Below are 26910 nucleotides of genomic sequence, written 5' to 3' on the forward strand. Positions count from 1 at the left end.
GGCTGATAGTGGGATTTTGTGGTGTTTGAAGTATTTTAACAGTTTACAAAGCAAGGTATGTTGTGCAGACGTCAGCATATTACATTCAAATAGGCAATGGTCAATTGTTTCATTATTCATATTACAATGCCTGCAAAGAGGGGACAGGGGAATTGAACCACTTGAATTAGAAAGCTTATATGAGAATGCAAGGAAATTTAGTCCATTTGTTCCAGAACGAATTCTATGATAAATTTTAGAAAGATACTTATTGGGAAAGGGGGAAAGGATAGGATTAATCTTATTAAAATTAATATCTGATAGCCTCCATCGGTAAATATCTCTAATTGGGATTGGTCTCCCACTTGGCTGGTCAATATTTATAGCATTTTTTGCTATTTCATCAACCTGATGATTACCACTTATGCCAGAGTGGCTAGGAATGTACTGAAAGTAAGTTTTTATGCCACTTGAAGCAAGATTATCAATAATACTGAGACAATGATAAGTGTCAATGTCCAACTTATATTGAGGAGCTGAGGCCAGCAACTCAAGGCTTGATAAAGAGTCGGAATAGATGATAATATTTTTCGAATTTTCAATCAAAGGTTGGTTTTGCTTAAGGTGTTCTAATGCCATGATTATGGCATTTAACTCAGCAGACATTATAGATAAATTATTAAATAATCTCTCTCCCATTGCAATTTTCAGGTGAGGAAGGAAAACACCACTTGCAACTTTCTCATCCATTTTTGACCCATCAACAAATATTTGGAAGTGATTTTTATAGGTAATTGTATTAAGTTCTGCAAATTTTTTCTGGACAAAAGCAATGTTAACTGTCACAGACACTGCAGATGAGCAGAGTATCCTACACAGGAGACTTAGTATCAAACCCTGTAGCTCTTCAAAAAGACAAAATTGGTCAGTGCTTGTTCAGAGTTAGGATAGGAAAACAAAACTTTCAGTAATGAATCCAGGGCCAAAACAATACTCTGGGAAGGTATTGCCATTCTGCTATGTTAACCCCCTTCTGATTTCTAAATCTTGGAATTTTGGCAAAACAACATTATACCTTAATTTGAGTTTCCTTTTCTTTGGTTTTAGTTTGAAAATGCAATTCCTGTTATTAGAGTAGAATTTTAAGCCATTTCAAAGGTTTTTTCCTAAATTTAGGAACTGTCTTTCCAAATATCTGAAACTTCATAAATTGGGATTGAACAAAGTTGTAAGGCTGAAAACACTGTTCTTTTACTTTCTTTTTTAGCAGAAAATCTCTTCTGCAAGGTTTCACTTTTATAAAACAGATTTTTTAAAGGTCAGTGCCCTCTATAAGGAAAAGGACTAGAGTTGGGTTGACTACTTCAAAATATCGTCCCAGGACATACTTTAGTCTGTAAACTCATCCCAGAAAATTTCATTTTTGTAGCCTAACCCCTTCCCAAGATAACAAAAAGTATCTATCTAGAATTTTACCATATATAGTTCAGACTATATATTTGTACATTATGGGGGGGGGGAGGAAGGAGGTAAAGCATAGTAAACTTGTAGTTAAAAAGTGTTAATTACAACAGTCTAGAGAAGGACATGTAGAGAAGAAAACTTGTTAAGAAAACAATTCATAATATGCAGAATAATTGTAGCTAACACATTTTGCATGCATCCCATCTATACTTTACCCCTCACTCCTGTCCCTAATGTGCAAATATATAGCCCAAATTATGTGTTCCCAATGCATTCTGCCACCCCTCGCTTGTTTTTCTGGTTCTTGTTTTATCACAGTTGATTAAATTTACTGGTACACTGGACAAATGTCAGCGGTGTATTTGCACCTTAGGGGGGAGGCCCTAGGGGTAATATATAGTTGGGATGCAAGCAAGATATCAGCAGCAATTATTTCTATATATTATCAAGTATGAATTGTTTTCTTCCCTAGGTATATACCATTACAACTAGGCTAATCTGCAAATTACAAAGTGTAAATTGTTTTCTTTACAGGATTTTTTTTGCAACAGACCCAATTCTAGACTTAGCCTAGCTTAGGCCACAAAAAGGTTGGGCCAGGAGATCTCTCAAATATATAAAAAAAGGATAGATCTGCATAAAATTCAAGTTTTGCCTTAATCTGAGCAGCAATTAAATTCCTTATAGCAATTACAATAAGCAACTTCACAAGTATATTCCCTTAATTTAGCACTATTCTGCTTGCATCCTAGCCTAAGACCTAAGCCATGTGGAAATTAGTTCCCTAGATGGGAAGCAATGCAGAATAGAAAGCATTCCATGCATTAAAGGTTCCAAACCTTTAATGCATGGTTCCAAACTTTCAGTCAAAATCAGCACATTTTAAAAAAAGAAGGCCCACATTCCCACCCCACGCCCTCTCAAAAATTCAGCCTGCCCCTGATGGCTAAAAGAACACTGGCATGGCTTGCAATCATTATTCTTTAGGGCTTTAAAGCTGACAACACTGAATAGCAGCAACTGTAGATAGAGTATTCAAGATAGTTGGTGATAAGTAGCATCAGCCTCCCAGCAAGACACTCTCATGATGATATTGATATCAGTGGGTACTCAAATGGGATGGGCAGTCCCACTCATATTTCCCTAATTTTTTACTCCATTCTATGTCAAGTCTATAGGCTACTTAACGGACACAGCAGAGGGTGTTATCACCATTTCATCTTGAAGACTATTTTAGGCATTAACAACATGTTCAGAGAAGAAATATTGCCAAGTTTGTACATTAACCAGATTTTTGACAGTAACAGAATTGATTTCCAACTCATCTGATGCACTGGATAAAATCCATTATGAATCTCTAACCGACCCATCCAAATTGGACAATGGAAAGGAGCTGTATATCAAAATTATTCCTGATAAAGAGGCTAAAACTCTCACTATCTGTGACACTGGTGTTGGTATGACAAAGGCAGATTTGATGAACAACTTGGGTGATTTGGTGAGTGCTTTTTAAACATTATGATAATTGAATTTTTCATTGGTCTAGGTTTTTTTTTTGTCTAAAAAAAGATGTACTTTTGTATTCGAGCTACAGATTACTCAGTCTAATATGTTCAAACAAATGTTTGGTTTCTCGTGTGCATAAAAGAGAAGTAGTTGTTTCGTTTCATGCTTCCTATTAAAAATCTATATTTTACTTCAGTATCAAATAGAATGTTTAGAGGTTAAAATAATTAGATATTTCTCCCCGTGAGGTTAAAATAATTAGATATTTTCCCCTATAAGCGCTAAATTCCTTATTCAAGTTTAATTTTTTAAAGCTTTCATAATAATGTAAAAATTTCGGTATTGTTTTTTTTTTTTTACTTAAATTGCTTTTGAGTTTTTACCTGATTTTCCAAGTAAATTAAAGAGCTTTCAATTAATACTGCATCAATAAATGAAGAGGAAAGATAACTTCGGTTTGCTATTTACAGATAAGAGCTAAATTAAGTAGTTATTAGGGTTTCTAGAGAATATAACTTACATAAAGTAAAAGTATTTTCGTTTTTTTTTCTAATTGGAAAGCTTGGGAATGTATTGAGGCAGTGGGTGAAAGCTTTTTTTTTCTTATCAATGTGCACAGTCACTGAAAGCTCATTTACTTTGCAAATAAAAAAAAGGGCTTGTAATAACCAGTTCAATCTGTGATACAAACACCAACTTTTCACCCTGTTAAGTCTGTTTACATTTAAGTTTGTAGATTTTTAATATACTGTCTAGAGCTACCCAACCTTCTGGTTTAGATCATTTATAAATAATATCTGATAAAAGTGTAATGATATTCTACAAAATTGATTGTATGATTTGAAAAAGGCCAGTTACATTGAAAAGTGAGTATCTGAATTTTGTATTAGCTGTAAAAAAAAATTGGTAACTTGAAGAGTGAGTTTCCTACACACTATAAGTATCTATTAGATACGTTGCAGTCATTTTATGCAGCTGAAAAAGTTGTGCCATGTTTGCATAACAAGTTGTGGTTCAAAATACAAGTTTTCAACTGAAAGTAAGGAGCAATATTAAAACTTAAAACGAACAGAAATTATTACGTATTCTAGGTGGATTGCCCCCTCCCTAACACCTCGCTCTTCACGCTAAAGTTTTTGACGTGTAAAAAAGTTACTTGTTGCTCTAATAAAACGACCCTTGCGTTTCAGGAGTCGTTTTTAAAGAATTGTAACAGAATTTAAAATCTAGAATATATTTAGGTGCTGAATAGGGGTAATCCTCCCTAGAATATTTAATAATTTCTATTACTTTAAGTTTTAATATTGCTCCTTACTTTCAGTTGAAAAAACTTACTTTTTTTAATTTAATTTCCTATTGTTTTTTAAATAACGCCAGGAAATCTGGCTCCACCTCCGGAAAAATCCCTCTCAACCTGACAATATGCTGAAAAATTCAATTATGGTGAAAAGTTACCTTGGACAATTATCCTTAACACCTCCCCATATATTATTGAGTAAGTTATGAGAGAGCAAGACATACAGGAATTCTGACAAATACCCCAGTATACAGTTTCCCCTGAAAAGTTCACCCCCTGGAAAATTCCCTCTGCATGGTAAATTCTCCCAGTGCAGACCCCCCCCCCCAGCGAAAATTCGTCCTCCCCTCCCCACCCATAAATGTATGCATATTTCCCAATAACAAATACTATACATAAACAAGAGGCACATTTTATAACTTAGACGTTTCCCCAGGGCCTAAGGGGGTTCATGTTATCTCCAAAGACAAGTATTAGGCCTTTCAACTATCCTGAAGAAAATAGCAATCTCAGAATTTTCATCGTACAATTTTGGGGGAAAGGTGGTGTGGGAGGGGGCCTAGTCGCCGTTCATTTTTTTTTTTTTTTTATCATTTAAAAGGCACTAGATCTTTTAATATCTGTTAGAATGAGCCCTCTTGATGTTCTATGCCCACTGGGTTGATACGATCAAACTGAAAAAAAAACAAAAAAAACACGCATCTGTGATCTTTCTTCTGGCAAAAAGTACAAAATTTCACATCTTCAAAGATAGGAGCTTGAAACTTCTACAGTAGAGTTCTCTGGTACGCTGAATCTGATGTTGTGATTTTCTTTAAGATTCTATGAATTTTAGGATGTTTCCTTTTTTTTATAAAATCAAACAAATTTTCCCAGGCTCGTAACCTTTGATGGGCAAGACTAAGCTTAATAAAACATTTAAAAACCAGCAAGAAAATCCAATTCTTTTGATATATCTATTGGTATGAAAATTACGTTGATTAGAGTTTTGGTTACTGTTAGTTTCGCTCCTTACTTACAGTTCGTTACCACTAACTGTCCGACTTTCTGTCTTGGCTTTACCCTAATTAGCTGAATTTTCCGACTTGATTTTTGAACTTGGTGAAAGCAATGAAAGACTTAAGAACCTGGGCTACGTACAGTAAAGCCAAAACAGATAGTTTCTGTGAGCTGACATTACTTTTGCAGTTGTTTCAAAGGATTATGTTCTATTATACAGTAAGGGTAATTCAAATAGTCTTGGCAGTTCTGTGAGCTATGTGAAGGCAGTATGAATTACATACCATATTATTAAAAGTTGGTAAGACCAAGACAACTTCCTTGGTTTTAGAGAAAAGGGAACTAATTGTTGCAAATTACAAAAATTTATAATAAACGTTTACCTTTGTATATCATGGTTCCAGCTATAGTTGCAACCTAATAAAGAACAAACCACAGTTCATAGTACCCAAAAATTTAAAAATGCTTTAAAAAAAGGCTAGTGAGAGAAAACTGTAATTTGTAGTTGATTCCGGAATGGTATTATTTCGATTAATCTTAGTAATAAAATGTTATTTGAATATTTTTATAAGGAACAAATTAGTCAATCTGGTGCTGGTTTCTATTCTGCATACCTTGTCGCTGACCGTGTTGTTGTCACTTCCAAAGACAATGATGATGAGCAATATGTGTGGGAATCTGCTGCAGATGGTTCCTTCACCATTCGACCAGACAGTGGCGAGTCTCTTGGACGTGGAACCAAGATCGTACTATATATGAAGGAAGATCAATTGGAATACCTTGAAGAAAAAAAGATTAAGGTTTGTGATTTAGTTTTGATTATTAAAAGATAAAACAAACTAATCAAGTATTTTTTAGCCTGGATTCAAACATCCGAGTTCTGAGGCAAGAAAACGGTTTTGTTCTATTGTGTCTGGTTTTGCTGGGGTTTTGTCGGAAGCTCATGTTTTACAGTGGAGTTGTGGCTGCATTAAAATGGAACCTTCATCTCACAAATATGGGCTTGCATTGTGGATGCATTACTTTGATGCACCAAAATCGAAAAACAAGCTCTATGAACTCGGTTAAGCTAGGGTTTCTTAGAAAAGTAGTATCGTTATCTAGTTGTATTAAAATAGCATTGTGTTGCGTTACCAAAACGTCGGAGTAGTTTTCCTGAGGAACGTCGAGTGTCACCGTAACGTCAAATTCCGGTACTGTCAGTTGTAGAATGACCATTATAGTGGTGACATAGTTGTGGGACGTTCTCTGCATATAGTGGTGACTATTTTGTTTAAAATGATTGGAAACATGCCATGAGCGAAAAACGACAACCAATTTAATTGACTAAAATCTTGAAGCATTACTCAGTAGTAAATCAATAGAGAATAGATAGATTCGTGGAACAGTATCGGGATGTAACACTTCGAAATTCTGAGTGTGTATTGTACTAAATTAGAACTGTATAGTCGGAGAAACAAAAAAATCTAACAATCTTTATAATATAATTATATCGATTAAAAATTGTCAGTTCTTTCACCTTTTAAATAGCAATACAAGCATATATCTCAAGTCTATTACTAAGAGGCTCTATGAAAATGTCAAATCTTTTATTTGTCCATCTGTCTGAATTGATATCTTGTGGCTTCTTAACATGGCGTTAAACTTAGGTAATTGAATTAATTTTAAATATTGGCAAATAGATGAAGGATCATAATTGAAGGATAAATAAAGTTAAAGGATCATAGATAAAGGATAATTAGTACAAAGTATATATTATATTGAATTGTCTTCTCGTATAAACCGTATGCTTATACATAAAAAGATCGATTAAATAGCTGGGACAGTTTTATAACCTTTTGATTCCCTAGGAGGGGGGCACATGCCTGTGAAGCACCTTCTGCATTTGTCCCCTCGTATATATACACCTTCAAGAAAGCTGCTGCTCTACTAAGTAATGTTTAAATGAAAAATAATACTTTTTTGTGCTATATTCTTACATATTGTTTTTCTGATTACTTGAGTTACAAAGAATGCTAGTTTTTTTATGCTTCGTATTTTAGCTTAAATTGAACTACAGAAAGTTGGTCTGGAAAATGGTTGCTCATTTTCTATGTTATGTAGTTTTACTGTTAAAATGTTTCCTATTATTTCGTCTTGATCTAGTTTCTTTTTTTATAGGAAATAGTTAAAAAGTATTCTCAGTTTATTGGCTATCCAATCAAACTAGTCCTTGAAAAAGAACGTGAGAAGGAAGTTGAAGCTGAAGAAACTGCTGACGAGAAAAAGGAAGATGAAGACAAACTCAAGGTAATTTTGAGCTCTGAAATTCTTAGCATAGACTAGGAGGTTTAGTTCATTCGTAGTTCAAAAAAGCATCTGAATTAAGCTTTCTATCTGGTTAATGTAGATCTTTTCGAGAGTAAAATTCCTTGAACAATTTCTCATTGACATAAATAATTTTGTTAAATTGCGAATTCATGATTTTCCATTAGAGAAAGTTGAAATAATATGGAAAGACATCGTAGGTATAAAAAAAAGTTTCAAGTGTGGAAAGGGATGTTTATTTTCCTGTATGCTTGTAATTAACTAGCTGTAGACGGCCTCGTCTCACATCTGAAATGGAAAAAAATTGCAGATATTGATGCCTCTCACTCTTATTCTTCCAAATAAAACACCATAGGTCTTACAAATCTCTTTCTCTCCGTCGCGTCAAAAAAACCAGAAATTTTACAAATGCATACTAGTTCAAGTTTAAAATATAGTTACGTACATCAAGCTGTAATTCCGTCCTTTTTTTCGAGAAAAAGTTGTGATGCAATTTATCTTTCAGAAACGTGTCCGATAGAGCCAATCGATAATGGTTATTCAATAAGTCATTGTAATTATTGCAATAAGGTATTTAACGTGGGATTAGTTTCCCTTTGGTTAGTCCATTTTTTTGTCTTATATTATGGATATGTAAACGTTCACTACAATAGACTAAAAAGTGTTTACAGCTTATTGGAACTTGTTAGCCTTTGCTTATAAAGATCAAGAGGTAATAAGTAATTTTAAAAGCAGAAATTGAAACAATACTTGCTATTGAATTTTCCTTCCTTTTTTTCTTGTTTATGTCTTAGTTTCTTAACTAAACGTTCTTTCATGAATTTATCCTTAATTAACTACTCAATATCTAAGTCGCTTGAAATCATTTGAGCATATGTTTCAAGCTGTACAGTTATTTTGAAATTCAGTGGAAAACCCTTATTGTACTTTAAAAGTTGTTGCTTGTTAAGTTAAGATCGTGTCCTAGGTGAAGTAATTGATGTTAGTTTCATGAATTAAAAAACCATATTGATTACAATGTCTTCAATGTGTAACTAGTCAGGATTCAATGAGCCGAACCATCTCAAGATTTGATGTATTTTCCAAGCCTAAGCTTTTGCGTGCCAGTTTACTTTGCTCCGCAAAAACGGGTTTCTGGAATAAAAATGCTTGTTGTGTTGTTTAATTTCTGTATTCATTTGGTACACCAGATTCAAAGGGTCATTCGATGTGATTTTAAAAATGCCGAGATTTGCCTTCTTGCACGTCCCAGGATGATCAGATGGTAGCTCCTGGATTCTATTATTTAAGTTTAGAAGCTAAGTACAAAGGTTTCCTATCTGAGTTCTGGGATTTTAGAAAATTTATCCATTTAGTACTTTCCAGGCACTTGATTTCACTTACTCTCGTGGAAGTATTTGGGTTCAACTGATCCTTAAAATTAGCACTACCCGGATGCAAGAGTCAATAAAGTATTTTGAACGGATAAATGTTTTATTGAGTTACAATTGTTTTTTATGAAAACTAGCTAGATCTTTAGTAAAAAAAAGTAAGAATTTTTGACAATATTGGGTGGCTGTAATGTATCATTGTCTCTGCATCATAAAAATTATTGATACTACATAATGGAAAGAATGTGAGAAAGAGTTCAATTGTTAAAATGTATGCGAAATAATGACTTGGCTTATTCATATTTAATATTCGCTATGTTTCAGGTTGAAGATGTTGATGAGGAGGAGGAAAAGAAGAAGAAAACTACTGTTAAAGAGAAATACATTGACGAGGAAGAACTCAACAAGCCCATTTGGACAAGGAACCCAGATGAAATCAGCCAGGAGGAATATGGCGAATTCTACAAGTCTTTGACCAATGACTGGGAAGATCACCTCGCTGTAAAGCATTTCTCAGTTGAAGGACAACTTGAATTCAGAGCTCTACTTTTTGTACCAAGCACCATTTGACCTCTCTAAGAATAAGAAACAAAAGACCCATATTGAGCTTTATGTAAGACGTGGCTTCATTATGGTCAACTGTGAGGAGCTCATTCCTGATTATTTGAATTTCATCAAGGGCGTGGTTGACTCTGAAGATCTACCATTGAACATTTCCAGAGAGATGCTTCAACAAAATAAGATTTTGAAGGTGAGTTTCCTCTTAATGTTTTAACACAAGCTCTAGTTTTTTATGCTTATTAGAGTGTTATTTGTTACTACTGAAATTTTTACCGGTTTAAACACGGTCTGGAGAATTAACTACAGTAGCATGCTGACATCGAACTGTTGGTAAACAAATATGTAAAAAGATAAATAAATATAAGAAGTGCTAAAAATAACCTGTACCTAATGCTTGAGATAAAACAAACCCAACACAAAAGGTTTTTGTTTTTGAAAGAATCATGGTTTTTGGTTTTTAGTTATATTGTTTTTAAAAGAAATTCCAAGAGATTTAAAACTTGTAAGTACAAGTCATTTCTTAATCTTCGTACTGAAATAAGAATTAAGATATTAAAACTAACTAACTAATAACTAACGTGTAAATAAAACCAAATGTTCCTGGAGTATTCAAATTGTTACAGCGAGACTCAATTGTTTTGCTATACCTAAGAAGTTAATATCCTAACAGTGAAGATGAACAATTTATTTGTACTCACATCTAAGCCAAACTACCACCACCCGCTTGGTACCAGTACCGATCTAAAAAAAAAAACAGGTTAGGAAAAACTAGTGATATGAAGAAGTGTTCAAGCAGGGATTTTCATTTGCCTGATAAATCAACGTCGAACGCAGACTTTTTTTCTTTTTCTTTTTTTTACAGTCCCTCAGTCCTCAATAAATTTGACATCGATTTAAATAGGAAATGCATATTGCATAATAGTATTATGGTAGTTTTTTGCACCTAACTTTAGACTACCAGAGTAGTACTTAGATTTCAAAAAGTAGTAAATAAGCAAGCGTTTGTGAATTTGTTTAATGTTTGCTACTTACTTACATAAGGCAAGTTGCAAAGTTGTGAGCGAAATTCTTTTCGCTTTTTCCTCTCTTTTTTCTTTGTATGAAAGGTTGCTAGTTACTCGATTGGGTATATTTTACTCTCAATTTGTTTCTACTTCAATGGAAGAGTATACTATTTAAGGTTTCTGTTTCGAAGGCTTACGATATTGCTATAGTGGGGAGAAATAAACTAGAAAACACCTCCATCTTTACTTTCAATTTTCTTCTTATTTAAGGCATTTCAGTAATAACTATTTCGATTTTAGAAGTGGATAGACCCCTTAAGTCTTGTTCTGTTATAGGTTATCCGTAAGAACCTGGTTAAAAAATGCCTAGAGCTGTTCGAAGAGATCGCTGAAGATAAAGAAAACTACAAGAAGTTTTATGAACAGTTTGCAAAGAACATGAAACTTGGCATCCACGAGGACTCAACCAACAGGAAGAAGCTTAGTGAACTCCTTCGTTATCACACAAGCGCATCTGGTGATGAAGTCTGCTCGCTCAAGGACTACGTTTCTCGTATGAAGGAGAACCAAAAGCACATCTACTACATTACAGGTATTTTGTTGTTGAATCGCTTGCCTGTTGCTGGAACAGCATGTATAGTGTAGAATGGAATGTTTAAATTTTGAGGGGTCGCAAAACTCAATCGAATCTGGGTTGAGCTCTTATTAAAATTCGGCAAATTCTTCAATGTAGACTGTGTAAAATTGAAAGTTCTATCTTGCATTTTCATAATTTCACAATGGAGCAAAAATAACTTGTAAATTTTGAGGAAGAATTTTTTTTAGGATTAAACTTACTAAAATATCTATTTTGGTTTTTCCTTCCCCTTAATGGAAGATGATAAAACTGTTGTCTCAGTCATGGATAGTCTGTTTTTGTGCCCCACTTGTGATGCGAGTATTCTTCAAGTGTTATGTGTGGGAAAAAACTTATTAAAGGAACTGGGACAGTAAATGCTCAATTTTTAGTTGTGTAATGAGAGACCTGGCCTGTGCTAAGTGACATCCCCCTTTTCTTTCAGCTCCCAGAAACAGCCTTGTTCTATGCGATAGGAAAGTTTTACAATTTGTACGATTACAATCATTTTCTATTGCGATAGGTGTAAGCTGGCTTTCAGTAAGGAAGTTCGCCGATTTTCACACAAGAATGAATCTGGCGCTCGATTTTCTTAACATTGACTAACTAATTGGCATCATAATTAAATCTAAACCTTTGATAATAGGACTTATAGATGATAATTAATATAAGGTGTTTTAACTGTTAATTTATTTTGGTTGCTTCGAAGATTTCACTATCGTTAAGTGGTGAAAAATGGAAATTATTGGTATTAGCATGGGCTTGGAAAGTGGGAGGTGTTGCTTGCTGAGAGTGGTCCAAACATTTTCGCCTATCTTACCTCTTAAAATGAGTAACTGAAGCTTTATAAGCTGTTTTCTTTCATGTAACGATTTACATAAATCATTCCATCTCCCCAAAAATTGCAACTAATATGTTGTCGTGTTCGAAAGAGTAGGGAGATCTGAATAGACTACAGTGACTTCAAATGATGCTTTTTATAGAAAGTAGTGGACTGATACTATTGAGGACAATTTTTTTTTACTGACCCATGTACGCATGAAACAAAAAAGATTCATACTTGAATTGTCTTTACAAACTAATTCGATTATAGGTAAAAGCAAGGATGTTGTTGCTCATTCCGTATTCGTTGAGCGCGTTCGTAAGCGAGGTCTTGAAGTTATTTACATGGTTGATCCAATTGATGAATATGTTGTTCAACAGCTCAAAGAATACGATGGTAAGACTCTTGTCTCAGTCACTAAAGAAGGCTTGGAACTACCCGAAGATGAGGAAGAAGTCAAAAAGAGGGAGGAGGCCAAGACCAAATTTGAGAACCTTTGCAAGGTAAATAAATAGTTTTAGGCAAAGAAAAGTTTTTTGTTCCAAATAAGGGTTCAAGTTGTATTTCTTGATGTCAGAATCTGGTAAAGTGTCGACGGATCTTTATAAAATAAAATAAAAAGTTTTTTTTTAACTGAAAATAAGGAGCGACATTAAAACTTAGTATATGAAAGGGGCTGTCCCCTCCTCAACGCCACGCTCTTTACGCTAAAGTTTGACTCTGTCTCAGAACTCTGCCTTATATAAAAAAAAAAAAAAAAAACGCATCCGTGATCTTTCTTCTGGCAAAAAATGCATAATTCCACATTTTTGTAGATAGGTGCTTGAAACCTCTACAGTAGGGTTCTCTGATACGCTGAATATGATGGTGTGATTTTCTTGTTGAAGCTGTAGTGTATGGCAATATAGTCCTATCAATTCTTAATAGTTTTGCCAGGGTCAGATCCAGAGGGCAGGGGGGGGGGACCGCAGTCTCACCTCAAGATTCTTTTGGTGCCCTTATTTTCTTTCTCTTTTTTGCCTTTTTTTAAAAATATACTTATCAATTTGGTCAAGTATTGGTGCCCTTGTCACATTGCCCCTCCCCTCCCTCTGAAGATTTTGCTCTAGATGCGCCTTTGAAAATTGACCACACAAACTAAAAAAACTTATAATAGACAATATAGGGCGATTTTTTAAGATACTGCGGATCTTTAAATTGAGCAATGGTTTGCTTTTTCTAAATATGAGAGAGGAAAATTGTTACATTTTAGTTGCTATTGTCACATGGCAATGGTAACGTTTAGTTACCACAGAGGCTATGGCAGTGAAGGATATGTAAATATTTTTTCCACTTTTTTTCTTTCGCTTGCCATATAAGTTTGACTATGTTAAGGAAGCGTTGTCCGGCAAGCTGTTATTTACCCTATATAATGGATGTATTACGTGAATTATTTGAAAAAAACTATGTTTTCTAAAGAGTCAGCTTTTTTGAGATAGCTTTTTTGAAGATTCATGGAATCTTCAAAAGAGGCTCATTCCATTGGAAATTCAAAGGGCTAGTGCCCTTTTTAATAGTCAAAAGTGATAGGAGGGCAACTAGCCCACCCCCCCCACACCCATCATTCCCCCAAAGAAATCCAATCAAAATTTTGAGATAGCAATTTTGTTCCAGATAGATTTCCAGATAGAAAACATGTTTTTGAGGAGAACACTCCCCCACAACCCTCAGGGCAAGGGGTTTAAGTTATCCCCTGGGGCATATAAGGTTTTTATAGAAGGCGATGTCATAGAAAACTTCAAAAAAACTTATTCAATTGGAAATTTAAAGGGCTAGTGCCCATTTTAATAGTCGAAAGTGAATGGAGGGCAACTATTCCCCCCCCTCCCAAGCCCATCATTCCCCCAAACACATCCAATAAAAATTTTGAGATAGCCATTTTGTTCAGCGTAGTAGATTTCCAGATAGAAAATAAGTTTTTGAGGAGGATACTCCCCCACAGCCCTTAGGGCATGGATTTTAAGTCATGCCCTGGGGGCACATAAGGTTTTTATAGAAGGTGTTGACGTAGAGTCTTCAAAAAAGGGCTCATTCAATTTTAAATTCAAAGGGATAGTGCCCTTTTTAATATTCGAAAGTGATTAGTGATATTATTTTTGGTGTTCTTGTTGTTTAGACCAGGGGACTTCGTATCAAAAGAGTTGTCGTGGGAACTTCGAAAGGGGCTCATTCGATTGAAAATAGAAAGGGGTGATGCCCTTTTTAATGGTCGAAAGTCATTGGAGGGTAACTAATCCCCCTTCCACTCCCGCCCTCCCACGCCCACCCTCCCATTTGCCCATTATGTTTAAAAACTATATGTTGCCTTAAGATTAATCAAAATGCACTGTGATAATGCTAATTCCCAGTAAGGCATCACAGCAGTATCCCAAGAACGACTGAGGGTATTATGTTCAAACTTTCGGGGCTACTTCTGCTCTTCAAATTTAACCAAACCAAAATAGCGTAAGTGTATCCAAGCAATCAAAGAAAGTAAAAATATTTTTTTGCGAATGATATCAAGTTTTCTGTTTCAGGTCAACTAGAGGAGGTATGAAACTAAATTAAACAGCACTATAGGTGACCAGATTTTTAAAAAGGTGTATGTTGTTAAAAATTGCTGACAATTTTTCTCCAGCATAAAAATAGTAGGCCAAACTATAAAGTCTTAAAAAACTATTTTGGGTCGTATAGTCATCCCTATAAGTTTTATTGAACCGTAACCTCTGGAACACGACTTGTCAAAAGCCGCTCGGTATTACTGTTGAGGTACTTTTTCAAAATAAGCATGTCGTGCTTAATTGATTTTCTAAGTGTAATGTACTATCAAGGAGGCACACTTGTGCCTCTTTAAAGAGGCGACCCACCACAATGTTAAGCGATTTCCGGTCTTAGCGGTCGCAGAGAGACAGCGGTGATCGCATTTTGTAGCTCAAGCTCCAACTAAGAAACGTGCAAAATTTCAGCCCCCCCCCCTCCGACTTTATCTTCATGGGTAAAAGTGGGCCGGAAGTTTCGACCCTCTGATCACAGCCCCCCCTTTAACGTTGTTCGATTGGGCTGAAATTTAGAGAAGTTTGCTTAGGGCCCGGGAGCTTATCCTCGAAATTTCAGCTCACTCCTTCCCTGTTTTCCAAAAAACAAATATAGCCACACAATGTTCATTTCTCTTTTTTTATCAGCCACGCCTACAGGCCACAGTTGGCAACGGATCCAGGTGAATGAGGACTGATTTGAACCGGAATTCGACCTGTTAGGGCCTTTTGATATTTTCAGACCGAAAAAATTATCCCCCGAATTTACATTTACGAAAAACCTCGTTTTCCCATAAGTGCCCATTTTAATTTTTCCCACCACAGCCTCCCTTTAACGTTGTCCGATCGGGCTGAAAGCTAGAGGATTAGCTTTCCTGGGGCCTGGGAGCTTATCCTCAAAATTTCAGCTCAATCCGATCCTTCCTTCCCTTTTTCCAAAAACCAAATATCTAGTTTTTTGGGGATTTGCTTGCGTCAAAAATAGATACAGGAGACTAAAATAATATTTCCGTAAGTGTTTCTGTGGTACAATGGTCGCTGTTCCAGACTGTCAGGAGGAAGATGTTCCCTGTCAGAGAACATTTTTTATATACTGAATTTAAAGTTTAAAAAAGAAACTCAGTTTCTTTTTTAAATTATTTGAAAAAACTACGTTTTCTAAAGAGTTAAAGAGGCTGAGTCACAAGTTTGAACCTTAAAACGTGTAGGGATTAGGAGGTGCAGTTGAACTACTTTTGGTGACTTATATGTGGTTCAGTTTTTGTTTTTTTTACGACACTGACATCGGTTAATTTTGACATAAATTCATCAATGACATTGACATCATTTATGGAAAGTACTTTGTTTTCAAATGAATTTTGTTTATACCTAACGATTTTTATCTGATTTTTTTTTTGTATTTAATATTACTATTTAAGCACTTCATTTTCCGGATTATTTTTTCTTATATAGCTTAGCGCTCGAAACTCGTATGTCTGGCTTCAACATATTTAACTTTTGTATTTTTGCATTTATTTTTTGTTTTTTTCATTAACTTCTAGATAATGAAAGAAATAGATTTGTGAAAAAAAAATGGAAAATCCAAAATTATTTCTGAAGAAAAAATGTAGCAAATGAAAGTTAGCCTTAGTTATGATTTGTTATTCGTTTCATGTGATTAGCCTTGTTTGTTTTGTTTTGGCGTAGCCTAAGACAAACAGAAGTTGTAAAGTCGTAGTTTTAAAACAACAAATCTGAGATTTGTTAATCATTATACCAAAATTCACTCAAGACCATAAAAGATCAGCGTGCTCACTTTTGGATTTAACGATTTTTGAAATATTATATAAATTATTTTTTTTTTTTTGATTTTTTTTTTTTAATCTGAAAATTATATTAATATACCCTAAAGAATATTGAAAATATATAAATGTTGTGCTGAATTTTTTAAACAAGAAATGCTCAGACAATACTGTCTCTAATTATGAATAAAATGAAAATGTAGAATTATAAGAAAATGGGCAACACTTTTAACCAAGACAGTGAATAAAACAAACTAAAAAGTTCTCGAATATTTTGGCTTGTCATTTGGGAATCCTTAGTCATCGAAAAAAAAACTAGAAGCTCTTTTTTGTCAGTTATAAAGGCTTCTAGATGTAAAGCCAATATATTTAGGTGTTTTTCTTAGATTTATTAATTGAATATCTTGAATGAAAGTTATTTAATGTTTTTTGGGCTCTTAAAAGAGGTTTTTTTTTATCCCACTCTATTAGAAATCTCGTTTGTACACCTTTGGCTGTTTCAAAATGTAGGCTTTTTTGAGGTATTCTAATCGCAATCTTTGTTTGTTGTGTTGCTTTCTATTTTGTAGTTATGTTTGTGTTTTGTCTAGGCTGGTCGTTTGCGGCGTGATTATAATGATCTAAGCTCTACATTGCAGGAAAAAACTGAGACAGAGACTGCTGCAAAAATAAAAGAAGAACTTTGGATAAAGCTTGAAAAAGTCAAGGAAGAAATCCGAAGGAAGAACTTGGCACAATGTATTATTTATTTTTTATTTAGTTATGTTTTTTTCGCGGTCTTAGACCAGGGTACTTCGTATCGAAGGAGTTGTCGTAGGAACTTCAAAAAGGACACATTCGATTTGAAATTGGAGTGGCTAGTACCCTTTTTGATTGTCGAAAGTGATTGGAGGGCAACTATCCCCCCCCCACGCCCATCATTCCCCCAACACATCCAACCAAAATTTTGAGATCGCCATTTTGTTCAGCGTAGTTGATTTCTAGAGAGAAAATATGTTTTTGAGGCGGTCACTCCCCTAAAACCCTCAGGGCAAGGGTTTTAAGTTACGCCATGTGGCCATATAAGAACGATGTTGGCACAATGTATTATTTATTATTTTTTTCCTTTAGACCAGGGTACTTCGTTTTGAAGAAACTTTGAAAAGTGCTCATTAAAAAAAAAATGTTTTTACTTTTATAACTTTAATGAATCACATAATATTAACATTTTGATTACTAAATATCATTATATGTATATTAAACTGACAATGCACATTCATTTGTATTTTTTCAGTAAATTACAAATTTTGTTCTGGCCTTGGGAAGACATAGGGGTTTTGGGCCCAACTTATGTTAATTTCTACTCGTTTTGAGTTTGGGTTTGTAAATTATTGTAACTTCTGTTCGTTTTGGGTTTCATTTATTTATCGATACTGATTTGTGATAGTTTCACGCTTGGTAGATTATTTAATTCTATTTTTGCTCATTTTTTGTTTAATGGAGTTCTTTCCTTTTTTTTAAAAACTTATTTTATGGAAAAGTTTTTTTTAATTAATATTTTTTCGTTTTATATTTACATAGTTTTTTCAGGGAAAAATAAAATACCACTTTAAATCTTTTCGTTTTTTAAGACTTTAAAGTTTGGCCTACTATTTTTATGCTGGAGAAAAATTGTCAGCAATTTTTAACAACATACACCTTTTTAAAAATCTGGTCACCTATAGTGCTGTTTAATTTAGTTTCATACCTCCTCTAGTTGACCTGAAACGGAAAACTTGATATCATTCTCAAAAAAATATTTTTACTTTCTTTGATTGCTTGGATACACTTACGCTATTTTGGTTTGGTTAAATTTGAAGAGCAGAAGTAGCCCCGAAAGTTTGAACATAATACCCTCAGTCGTTCTTGGGATACTGCTGTGATGCCTTACTGGGAATTAGCATTATCACAGTGCATTTTGATTAATCTTAAGGCAACATATAGTTTTTAAACATAATGGGCAAATGGGAGGGTGGGCGTGGGAGGGCGGGAGTGGAAGGGGGATTAGTTACCCTCCAATCACTTTCGACTATTAAAAAGGGCATCACCCCTTTCTATTTTCAATCGAATGAGCCCCTTTCGAAGTTCCCACGACAACTCTTTTGATACGAAGTCCCCTGGTCTAAACAACAAGAACACCAAAAATAATATCACTAATCACTTTCGAATATTAAAAAGGGCACTATCCCTTTGAATTTAAAATTGAATGAGCCCTTTTTTGAAGACTCTACGTCAACACCTTCTATAAAAACCTTATGTGCCCCCAGGGCATGACTTAAAATCCATGCCCTAAGGGCTGTGGGGGAGTATCCTCCTCAAAAACTTATTTTCTATCTGGAAATCTACTACGCTGAACAAAATGGCTATCTCAAAATTTTTATTGGATCTGTTTGGGGGAATGATGGGCTTGGGGGGGGAATAGTTGCCCTCCATTCACTTTCGACTATTAAAATGGGCACTAGCCCTTTAAATTTCCAATTGAATAAGTTTTTTTGAAGTTTTCTATGACATCGCCTTCTATAAAAACCTTATATGCCCCCAGGGGATAACTTAAACCCCTTGCCCTGAGGGTTGTGGGGGAGTGTTCTCCTCAAAAACATGTCTCAAAAGACACAAAGTCTTTTTTAATTGCCGCTTTAAATTGCTGCCTAATAAGTTCTTTTATAGATAGCGTTCATGCCGGTCTTTTTTTTTTTTTTTTTTTTTAAAGAGCAGTGGCGAAGGGCGAATAGCAGTGGCGAAGGGTGAAAAGCAGTGGCGTAAATACAAAATATTAATAGCAGTGGCGAAGGGCGAAGAGTAGTGTCGAAGGGTAAATAGCAGTGGCGTAAATACAAAATATTAATAGCAGTGGTTAGGTTAGGTTACAAAAGTTGCATGGAATTTTGAAGGGCGAAGGGCGAATAGCAGTGGTGTAAATACAAAATATTAATAGCAGTGGTGAAATACTTTTTTTTAATGAGTTTAATTTCAATTTACCACTACTTTTTCTTTAAACACGTTTTTTGACGCACGTGCTAACCGCTATCTATAAAACAACTTATTTGGCGGCAGTTTACAGCGGCAATTTCAAAAGACTTAAGCAACGTGGTACTTTTAGCATGGGTTTTGGAAACATTTTCTTTTAAGCTTGAAAAAGAAGGATTTTTAGAGGACAGACTTGATGATAAAGGTTCTCCCGTTGGATAATATAAGAACTAGGATCATTATACATATTTTAAAGTAAGAATTGTTTTCTTAACATGTCTCCTTATCATGCGACACAAGGCTAAACAAATACCACCCAACCTAACCCTGAATTGGCATATATAGGTGGGGGGGCTGAAATTCATTTCCAATAGAAATGCTTATTATATTCATAATCAGCATAAAAAAAAGGCATCAAATGGTGTATTCACTTCTGTCCTAACTCAATAATATTATTTGGTAGATATTTACCAAGCTTTTTTTGTAAGCCCCCCCCCCCAAGAACTTTTTTTTATATTCCCCCTCAAAAAGATCCTGGATCATCAGAATATAAACATCCATAATATCCCTACTAAGTGTGTCCAGAACTAATACATAACCCTCTTCATCTCTAGTATAAATAAGCAAGTCTTTAATGCCAAAAATATTGCCAAGATGAGGACTGTTTCAAATTGCTGTTAAACTAAGGATGCCCAAAACAAACATATAACCTCCATTAGCTCTAGTGTACAGAAGCAAGTCTTTAATGCCAAAAATATTGTCAGTATGAGACAAATTTCAAATTGCTGTTCAGTTACAAAATTAACCTAAGACTTACACAAATAAGGTAAAATATCAATTTGTGCTTACAGGGATAAGAAATGTCACTGAAAGTAACAAACGTATGCAATAATCCTTAGAATTTATAAATTGGCATGTTAGAATGAATTCTATTAAATGTTTCAGATATAATTTTACTGTTAGTAAGGAAATAATTTGTTTCAGCCTTCAAACATATGCAGAAACCAGGAGATTGGAATAACAGTGAGACCTAACTATGTGGCGTAAATTAAAACATAATGAACCAAACAGTTTCAGTAAACTCACAAAAATTCCTATTGTATGTTAGCCTGGCCCTATCTTTAATTTCGGCTTTCTAAGCTTAATCACAACCATAAAGTTTTTATTTTTGATGAAACTTTTATTATGGGAGTATACCCAATGGATAATCTCTAAAAATTTCTATTCTATAGAATGTAAAAATAATATCCAACCATACTTACTTATTGCCAAAATTATCCAACTAGTTGGCTATCTGAAAAATCCTTTTAAGCAAATAAGGAATGATCCAACTAGGAAAATAATTAAAATTTAAAAGAAAAATAGTTTTATCTTGCTAGCCAACTACAATAAAGCATAAGAGCCAACTTAGTATCTCTAACTAGGGGGATAATACTTTAAATTAATGCTTCTGATATATATCTAACTAGTCAGATAAGTAAATTCTTCATGCAAACTAGTGAGATCCAACTAGTAAGACAATTTTTTCTCTTAGACATAGCTTGAACATCTAACTTTGTGGATAAAACTTTGTCCTAGCCCTTCTGATATTAATCCAACTAGGTAATTAAGTAACCTCCTGCCTACTTAAATGGCAGGTTGATGGAAGCAACCCAGAGGATGCCCACCCACTAGGTGGAAAGACAAAGCCAATAAATTCCTCACCCAAGCCCACATCCTGGTGGAAGAAGCTGCAAGCCTGGCAAGCAATAGGTCAACCTGGAGGCAGCTAGTCTCATCATTCTCTATGCCAATCCCTTGGCAGGAGCCTTAAGTCAAAGTATATCAGCCTAGTTAAATATATATCAGAAGATCTAAGACTCAGCATTATCCACCTAGTTACATATTCTTGCTGTGCCCAAGAGAAACAATTTATCTGGCTAGTTGGATATTATCCCAAAACTGTATAACCTAATGGAATTTACTTATCCTCCTAGTTGGATATATATTAGGAGGGTTATACTTGCTATTATCCACCTAGTTAGATGTTCATGCTGTGCCTAAGAGAAATGAATTATCTGGCTAGTTGGATATTAACCCCAAACTGCTTAGAGAATCTTCTTATCTGCCTAGTTGGATATATATCAGAAACACTAAGTTACATTAATAATAGCAGCCTAGTTAGTCAATTTGCCCTCCAAGAGAAATTTCAAATATCCAACCATAAATCTTTTCTTCACAAATGTTCACTTCAGAAGCGCGGTTTTTTATGCACCAACAAGAGGAAATGTATTCTATGCTTTCTTTGCAAGAGTTACTCTTGTTGATTTGATAGCATGGATTTCATTTTTACAAAGATATTAAATTCCCAGAGTAACACTTCACAGATTTAGTCATAAATACACAAAGAAGAAGGCTACTATGAATTGACTTGTAATAAAGATCATCATTTTGTCCATGACAAAATTAAAAAATTGTATTACAAAAGTGCTACAAGTTGAAGCACATGCTACAGCACTACACACAAAGAAATAGTGCTAAAATAGTTCTTTCATGCTAGAGTCAGAAAAAGCTTTGCCCCTAATCTAACTATGCGTTTACCTTGCTTGCTTACCCTTGGTTTATCCTGCTCTGCTTTCATGGAAGAGCCACCATTTTGCATCGTCTGCCAAAATTCATCTATTTTTAGCTGCAGGTTTATGCGTCATAATGGTTAAATAGCTGTGAACTCTTTTTATTAACTTTTAGAACTTAATATAGCTTATTCCTATGGATATGCTGGTCTATACTAGTAACAACCGCAAGCCGAAGACATACAATATCTTTCGTTTATTATCGCATAAAAATTTTGGTACAGTTGCAATATATTATTTAAAGATAACTATAATTAAAATAAGGCCCAAAAAAGAAATGTGGGAATGGGGTTAATATAAAAGCCTTCATAATCCCAAGATAAAATAATACTGGCAGTTAAAGACCAATCATTAAGAAAAAAGAAGAAAAGGACAGGGCTAACCAAGAGAATGCCTACAACAAATAAACTTTTTTTTTATTGTTCAAGTAAAAAAACAAACAAGAAAGGCACTTAGAATCATAAGGCTAAGGGATTTAAGACTCAAAGGAGGCTAAGATATTATCTAGATTTGTTGTTTTGCCAGTTTCTTTGACTTCACAAACCTTATGCCCCAACAGCATCAAGATAATGTATGGCAGCTATCTAGAACTGAGAGGAATGTTAGGGGATGGTTCTTCCACACACAAATGACCAATTAATGTCCAACAATTTCCTCCACTGATTCTCCAGGGCACTGAAATTGGTGGTAGCAACAATTGCCAATGGTAAGTCTCCAAATCTGGGTCAAAGCTGAGATAAGTATATCACAGGGGTAAAAATTTCAGATTGAGGAGCAAATCAAGAGCTGGAGACATTTGTTTAAGCACTGCTTTAGCCATAGTTTTCAGGAACACCAAACACCATATTTTGATCTTGCTCTTCTGTGTTCTGAAAGTTTAGATTTTGCCAGTTCAATCAGAAACTCATGTCAGTAATCAACTTGATCTGGTGGCAAATAATTGATTTTAAAATCCATGTTAACTGTCACAGACACTGCAGATGAGCAGAGTATCCTACACAGGAGACTTAGTATCAAACCCTGTAGCTCTTCAAAAAGACAAAATTGGTCAGTGCTTGTTCAGAGTTAGGATAGGAAAACAAAACTTTCAGTAATGAATCCAGGGCCAAAACAATACTCTGGGAAGGTATTGCCATTCTGCTATGTTAACCCCCTTCTGATTTCTAAATCTTGGAATTTTGGCAAAACAACATTATACCTTAATTTGAGTTTCCTTTTCTTTGGTTTTAGTTTGAAAATGCAATTCCTGTTATTAGAGTAGAATTTTAAGCCATTTCAAAGGTTTTTTCCTAAATTTAGGAACTGTCTTTCCAAATATCTGAAACTTCACAAATTGGGATTGAACAAAGTTGTAAGGCTGAAAACACTGTTCTTTTACTTTCTTTTTTAGCAGAAAATCTCTTCTGCAAGGTTTCACTTTTATAAAACAGATTTTTTAAAGGTCAGTGCCCTCTATAAGGAAAAGGACTAGAGTTGGGTTGACTACTTCAAAATATCGTCCCAGGACATACTTTAGTCTGTAAACTCATCCCAGAAAATTTCATTTTTGTAGCCTAACCCCTTCCCAAGATAACAAAAAGTATCTATCTAGAATTTTACCATATATAGTTCAGACTATATATTTGTACATTATGGGGGGGGGAGGAAGGAGGTAAAGCATAGTAAACTTGTAGTTAAAAAGTGTTAATTACAACAGTCTAGAGAAGGACATGTAGAGAAGAAAACTTGTTAAGAAAACAATTCATAATATGCAGAATAATTGTAGCTAACACATTTTGCATGCATCCCATCTATACTTTACCCCTCACTCCTGTCCCTAATGTGCAAATATATAGCCCAAATTATGTGTTCCCAATGCATTCTGCCACCCATCGCTTGTTTTTCTGGTTCTTGTTTTATCACAGTTGATTAAATTTACTGGTACACTGGACAAATGTCAGCGGTGTATTTGCACCTTAGGGGGAGGCCCTAGGGGTAATATATAGTTGGGATGCAAGCAAGATATCAGCAGCAATTATTTCTATATATTATCAAGTATGAATTGTTTTCTTCCCTAGGTATATACCATTACAACTAGGCTAATCTGCAAATTACAAAGTGTAAATTGTTTTCTTTACAGGATTTTTTTGCAACAGACCCAATTCTAGACTTAGCCTAGCTTAGGCCACAAAAAGGTTGGGCCAGGAGATCTCTCAAATATATAAAAAAAAGGATAGATCTGCATAAAATTCAAGTTTTGCCTTAATCTGAGCAGCAATTAAATTCCTTATAGCAATTACAATAAGCAACTTCACAAGTATATTCCCTTAATTTAGCACTATTCTGCTTGCATCCTAGCCTAAGACCTAAGCCATGTGGAAATTAGTTCCCTAGATGGGAAGCAATGCAGAATAGAAAGAATTCCATGCATTAAAGGTTCCAAACCTTTAATGCATGGTTCCAAACTTTCAGTCAAAATCAGCACATTTAAAAAAAGAAGGCCCACATTCCCACCCCACGCCCTCTCAAAAATTCAGCCTGCCCCTGATGGCTAAAAGAACACTGGCATGGCTTGCAATCATTATTCTTTAGGGCTTTAAAGCTGACAACACTGAATAGCAGCAACTGTAGATAGAGTATTCAAGATAGTTGGTGATAAGTAGCATCAGCCTCCCAGCAAGACACTCTCATGATGATATTGATATCAGTGGGTACTCAAATGGGATGGGCAGTCCCACTCATATTTCCCTAATTTTTTACTCCATTCTATGTCAAGTCTATAGGCTACTTAAAGGACACAGCAGAGGGTGTTATCACCATTTCATCTTGAAGACTATTCTAGGCATTAACAACATGTTCAGAGAAGAAATATTGCCAAGTTTGTACATTAACCAGATTTTTGACAGTATATGTGAGTGGCCTCTTGTATGTTGCTGGCTTGAATTGTTGGTAAAGAGGGGATTATTAGGTTAAGTGCTATACTTGTAGGCCAGTATCATGTTGCCACAGCTGCATCTGGAAACAAGTGTTAGAAGCTGCAGGTGCTTCAGTCTCTTGTTGTAAGGGATATCATGTAGGCTAGCTATGCACTTTGTGGCACATATCTAAACTCGCTCAATTAGGTTAGTACCATTCTTATAGGAAGGAGAGGTGAGACATGCACTGAAACCCAAAACAGGCCTGATTATAGCATTATAGAGCCTTAGAAAGACTTTGTAGGAGGGGCTAGTTATGGTGTATTTAGGGAGACCAAGGTTCGAATTTGCTCTTGAGACTGCTTGTTGCCAGTGGCCAAAGGACTTTAGTTGTTCATCAATTAGTACTTCTAGATCTCTTTCTTCAAGACAAGTCTTAAGGATTGAGTTCGACATTGAGCTGGGATCAGACATTCTATACTGGCAGCAAGGGTTATTGCTATCAAAGTGAAGGACACTGCACTTAGGTATGTTGAACTCAAGTAGCCAATCTTGTGCCCATGTTTGAACTTTAAGAAGGTCAGAATGCAGACATTTTATTGATTAGCAGGTCCAAAATTTAGAAAGAACCCATTAATATAACTTAAAATTCCACTCAAATAACAGGAATTACAATTTCAAGACTAAAACCAGAGATGAAAAAACTGAAAATTAAGGTATAATACTGCTTTTTCAAAATTCCAATAGGTAAAGAGCAGTCAAATCAACAAATTTCCAAGACTTAGAAACCAGAAGACAGCTCACATAGTAGCTTGATAATAAAATACCACATACAATTGTAGTACTTAGGTAGTTTATACAAAACCAAAATTACAATAACAAAGTTGCTACTTCACTAACCAGCACTCAGACAGTTTAGGTGTAAGGGTAATAGTACCCCAGTGGCATAAGCCTACTACTGCTCACACAGTGAATACTTTTTAACTAAATGTTTTATTTCAATAAATATGCACAGAAGGTTTCCAATGGAGGATAGATATCATTTTAGTGGCTGGCCACTTCTAAAGGAAACACACTAATGAAATAAAAGTGGGCTAGTACCATTATGCTCCTTATTTTATGCTCTTCACATTTATCTTGGCTGTTTTTCTAACTGTGCACCTCTCCTTCTCCTGATGGCCTCAGATATAAGCTTATTCCAAGAAATAGGAAAAACTAAAAGAGGGCACTTAATCAATGAAAAGTTGACCCTACTGAATAATATGCAGCATTTTTCTAGTAATCAGATTATCATTTTACCTTAATTTGCAATTTGGAGTAAATTAAGATCCATCTTGATCAGCAAATTTCTCCCTACTTGATGTGGATTATCAAACACTAAATACATCCCATTGGTACTTCCAGGAAACACAATTCCATTCAACTTCCACTATTTTCTTGAAAGCTTCATCCTTGGGTGTTGAGACTGTTGTATCTGAGAGACTATTTCAGTGTTTTACTACACAGCAGGAGAAAACTGTTGTTGGTGCCAAGTTTTGAAAGATGACTTGAACAGCTTCTTGGAATGCCCCCTCCTGTCAGTGCCAACATTTTTGGAAGTTGACAAATAAACTGGGGGGGGGGGGGTCTTGTGAAAGAAGCTTAGGTTGTAATAAGCATATCAGCTCTTTGTCGTTAGTAAACCAGTGTAGATTTCAGCTCCTTCAAATAGTCCTCATAAGGCTTGAGCCACATCGTTGTTCCGGCATTATGTGCTCGCGGGGCCCCCCCGTCCCGACGAACCACTCCCCCCCCCCTGTGTCCTTGTGATGATATGCACATTGGTGAGCACAGTGGTGAGCTTAAAATTTCAGCCCAAATTTTGACTGTAATATACAGATTTCAAGTTCGTGTCATTGACGCTGTAGTGCAATTTAATGATCGTATTTGCATCACCATTGTTCACTCAATTATCGCCTGATCTCAACCCACTAATCTATCAAGGGTCAACACTAATCAGAGGCAACGCTATAGCGTTGCCTATAGTAAAGCCAATAATGCTACTCTTTTTTATTTTTTTTTTCTAGAGGCTTTTCATATTTAAGGAGTCATCATACAAACTTCAAAGGGGTCTAATTCGCTTTGAAATTGACAGGTCTAGTACTATTTTTCATAGTCAAA

The 26910-nt window shown here is 35.1% G+C and overlaps 2 protein-coding genes across 2 annotated transcripts in view; both read left to right on the forward strand.

Moving 5' to 3' along the window:
• Positions 1-811: 811 nt before the first annotated feature.
• On the forward strand, positions 812-9602 carry LOC148955967 (heat shock protein 83-like). Its single transcript, XM_089088622.1, has 5 exons — positions 812-920; positions 2700-2941; positions 5818-6045; positions 7406-7534; positions 9247-9602. Exons 1-5 carry the CDS (start codon positions 812-814, stop codon positions 9490-9492), a joined length of 954 nt encoding a protein of 317 aa, XP_088944748.1. The 3' UTR covers positions 9493-9602.
• The window catches only part of LOC148955968 (heat shock protein 83-like), a 43123-nt gene continuing 25728 nt past the window's right edge, over positions 9516-26910 (forward strand). Inside the window, exons 1-4 of the mRNA XM_089088629.1 lie at positions 9516-9673; positions 10824-11079; positions 12197-12429; positions 16898-16997. Of these exons, the coding sequence (XP_088944755.1) occupies positions 9554-9673; positions 10824-11079; positions 12197-12429; positions 16898-16997 (709 nt within the window). The 5' untranslated portion in view covers positions 9516-9553. The remainder of the gene's footprint in view (positions 9674-10823; positions 11080-12196; positions 12430-16897; positions 16998-26910) is intronic.

Source organism: Artemia sp. Qi Xiang Cuo, chromosome 1 (genome assembly GCF_049724085.1).
Source record: "Artemia sp. Qi Xiang Cuo chromosome 1, ASM4972408v1, whole genome shotgun sequence".
NCBI classification, from domain to species: Eukaryota; Metazoa; Arthropoda; class Branchiopoda; order Anostraca; family Artemiidae; genus Artemia; species Artemia sp. Qi Xiang Cuo.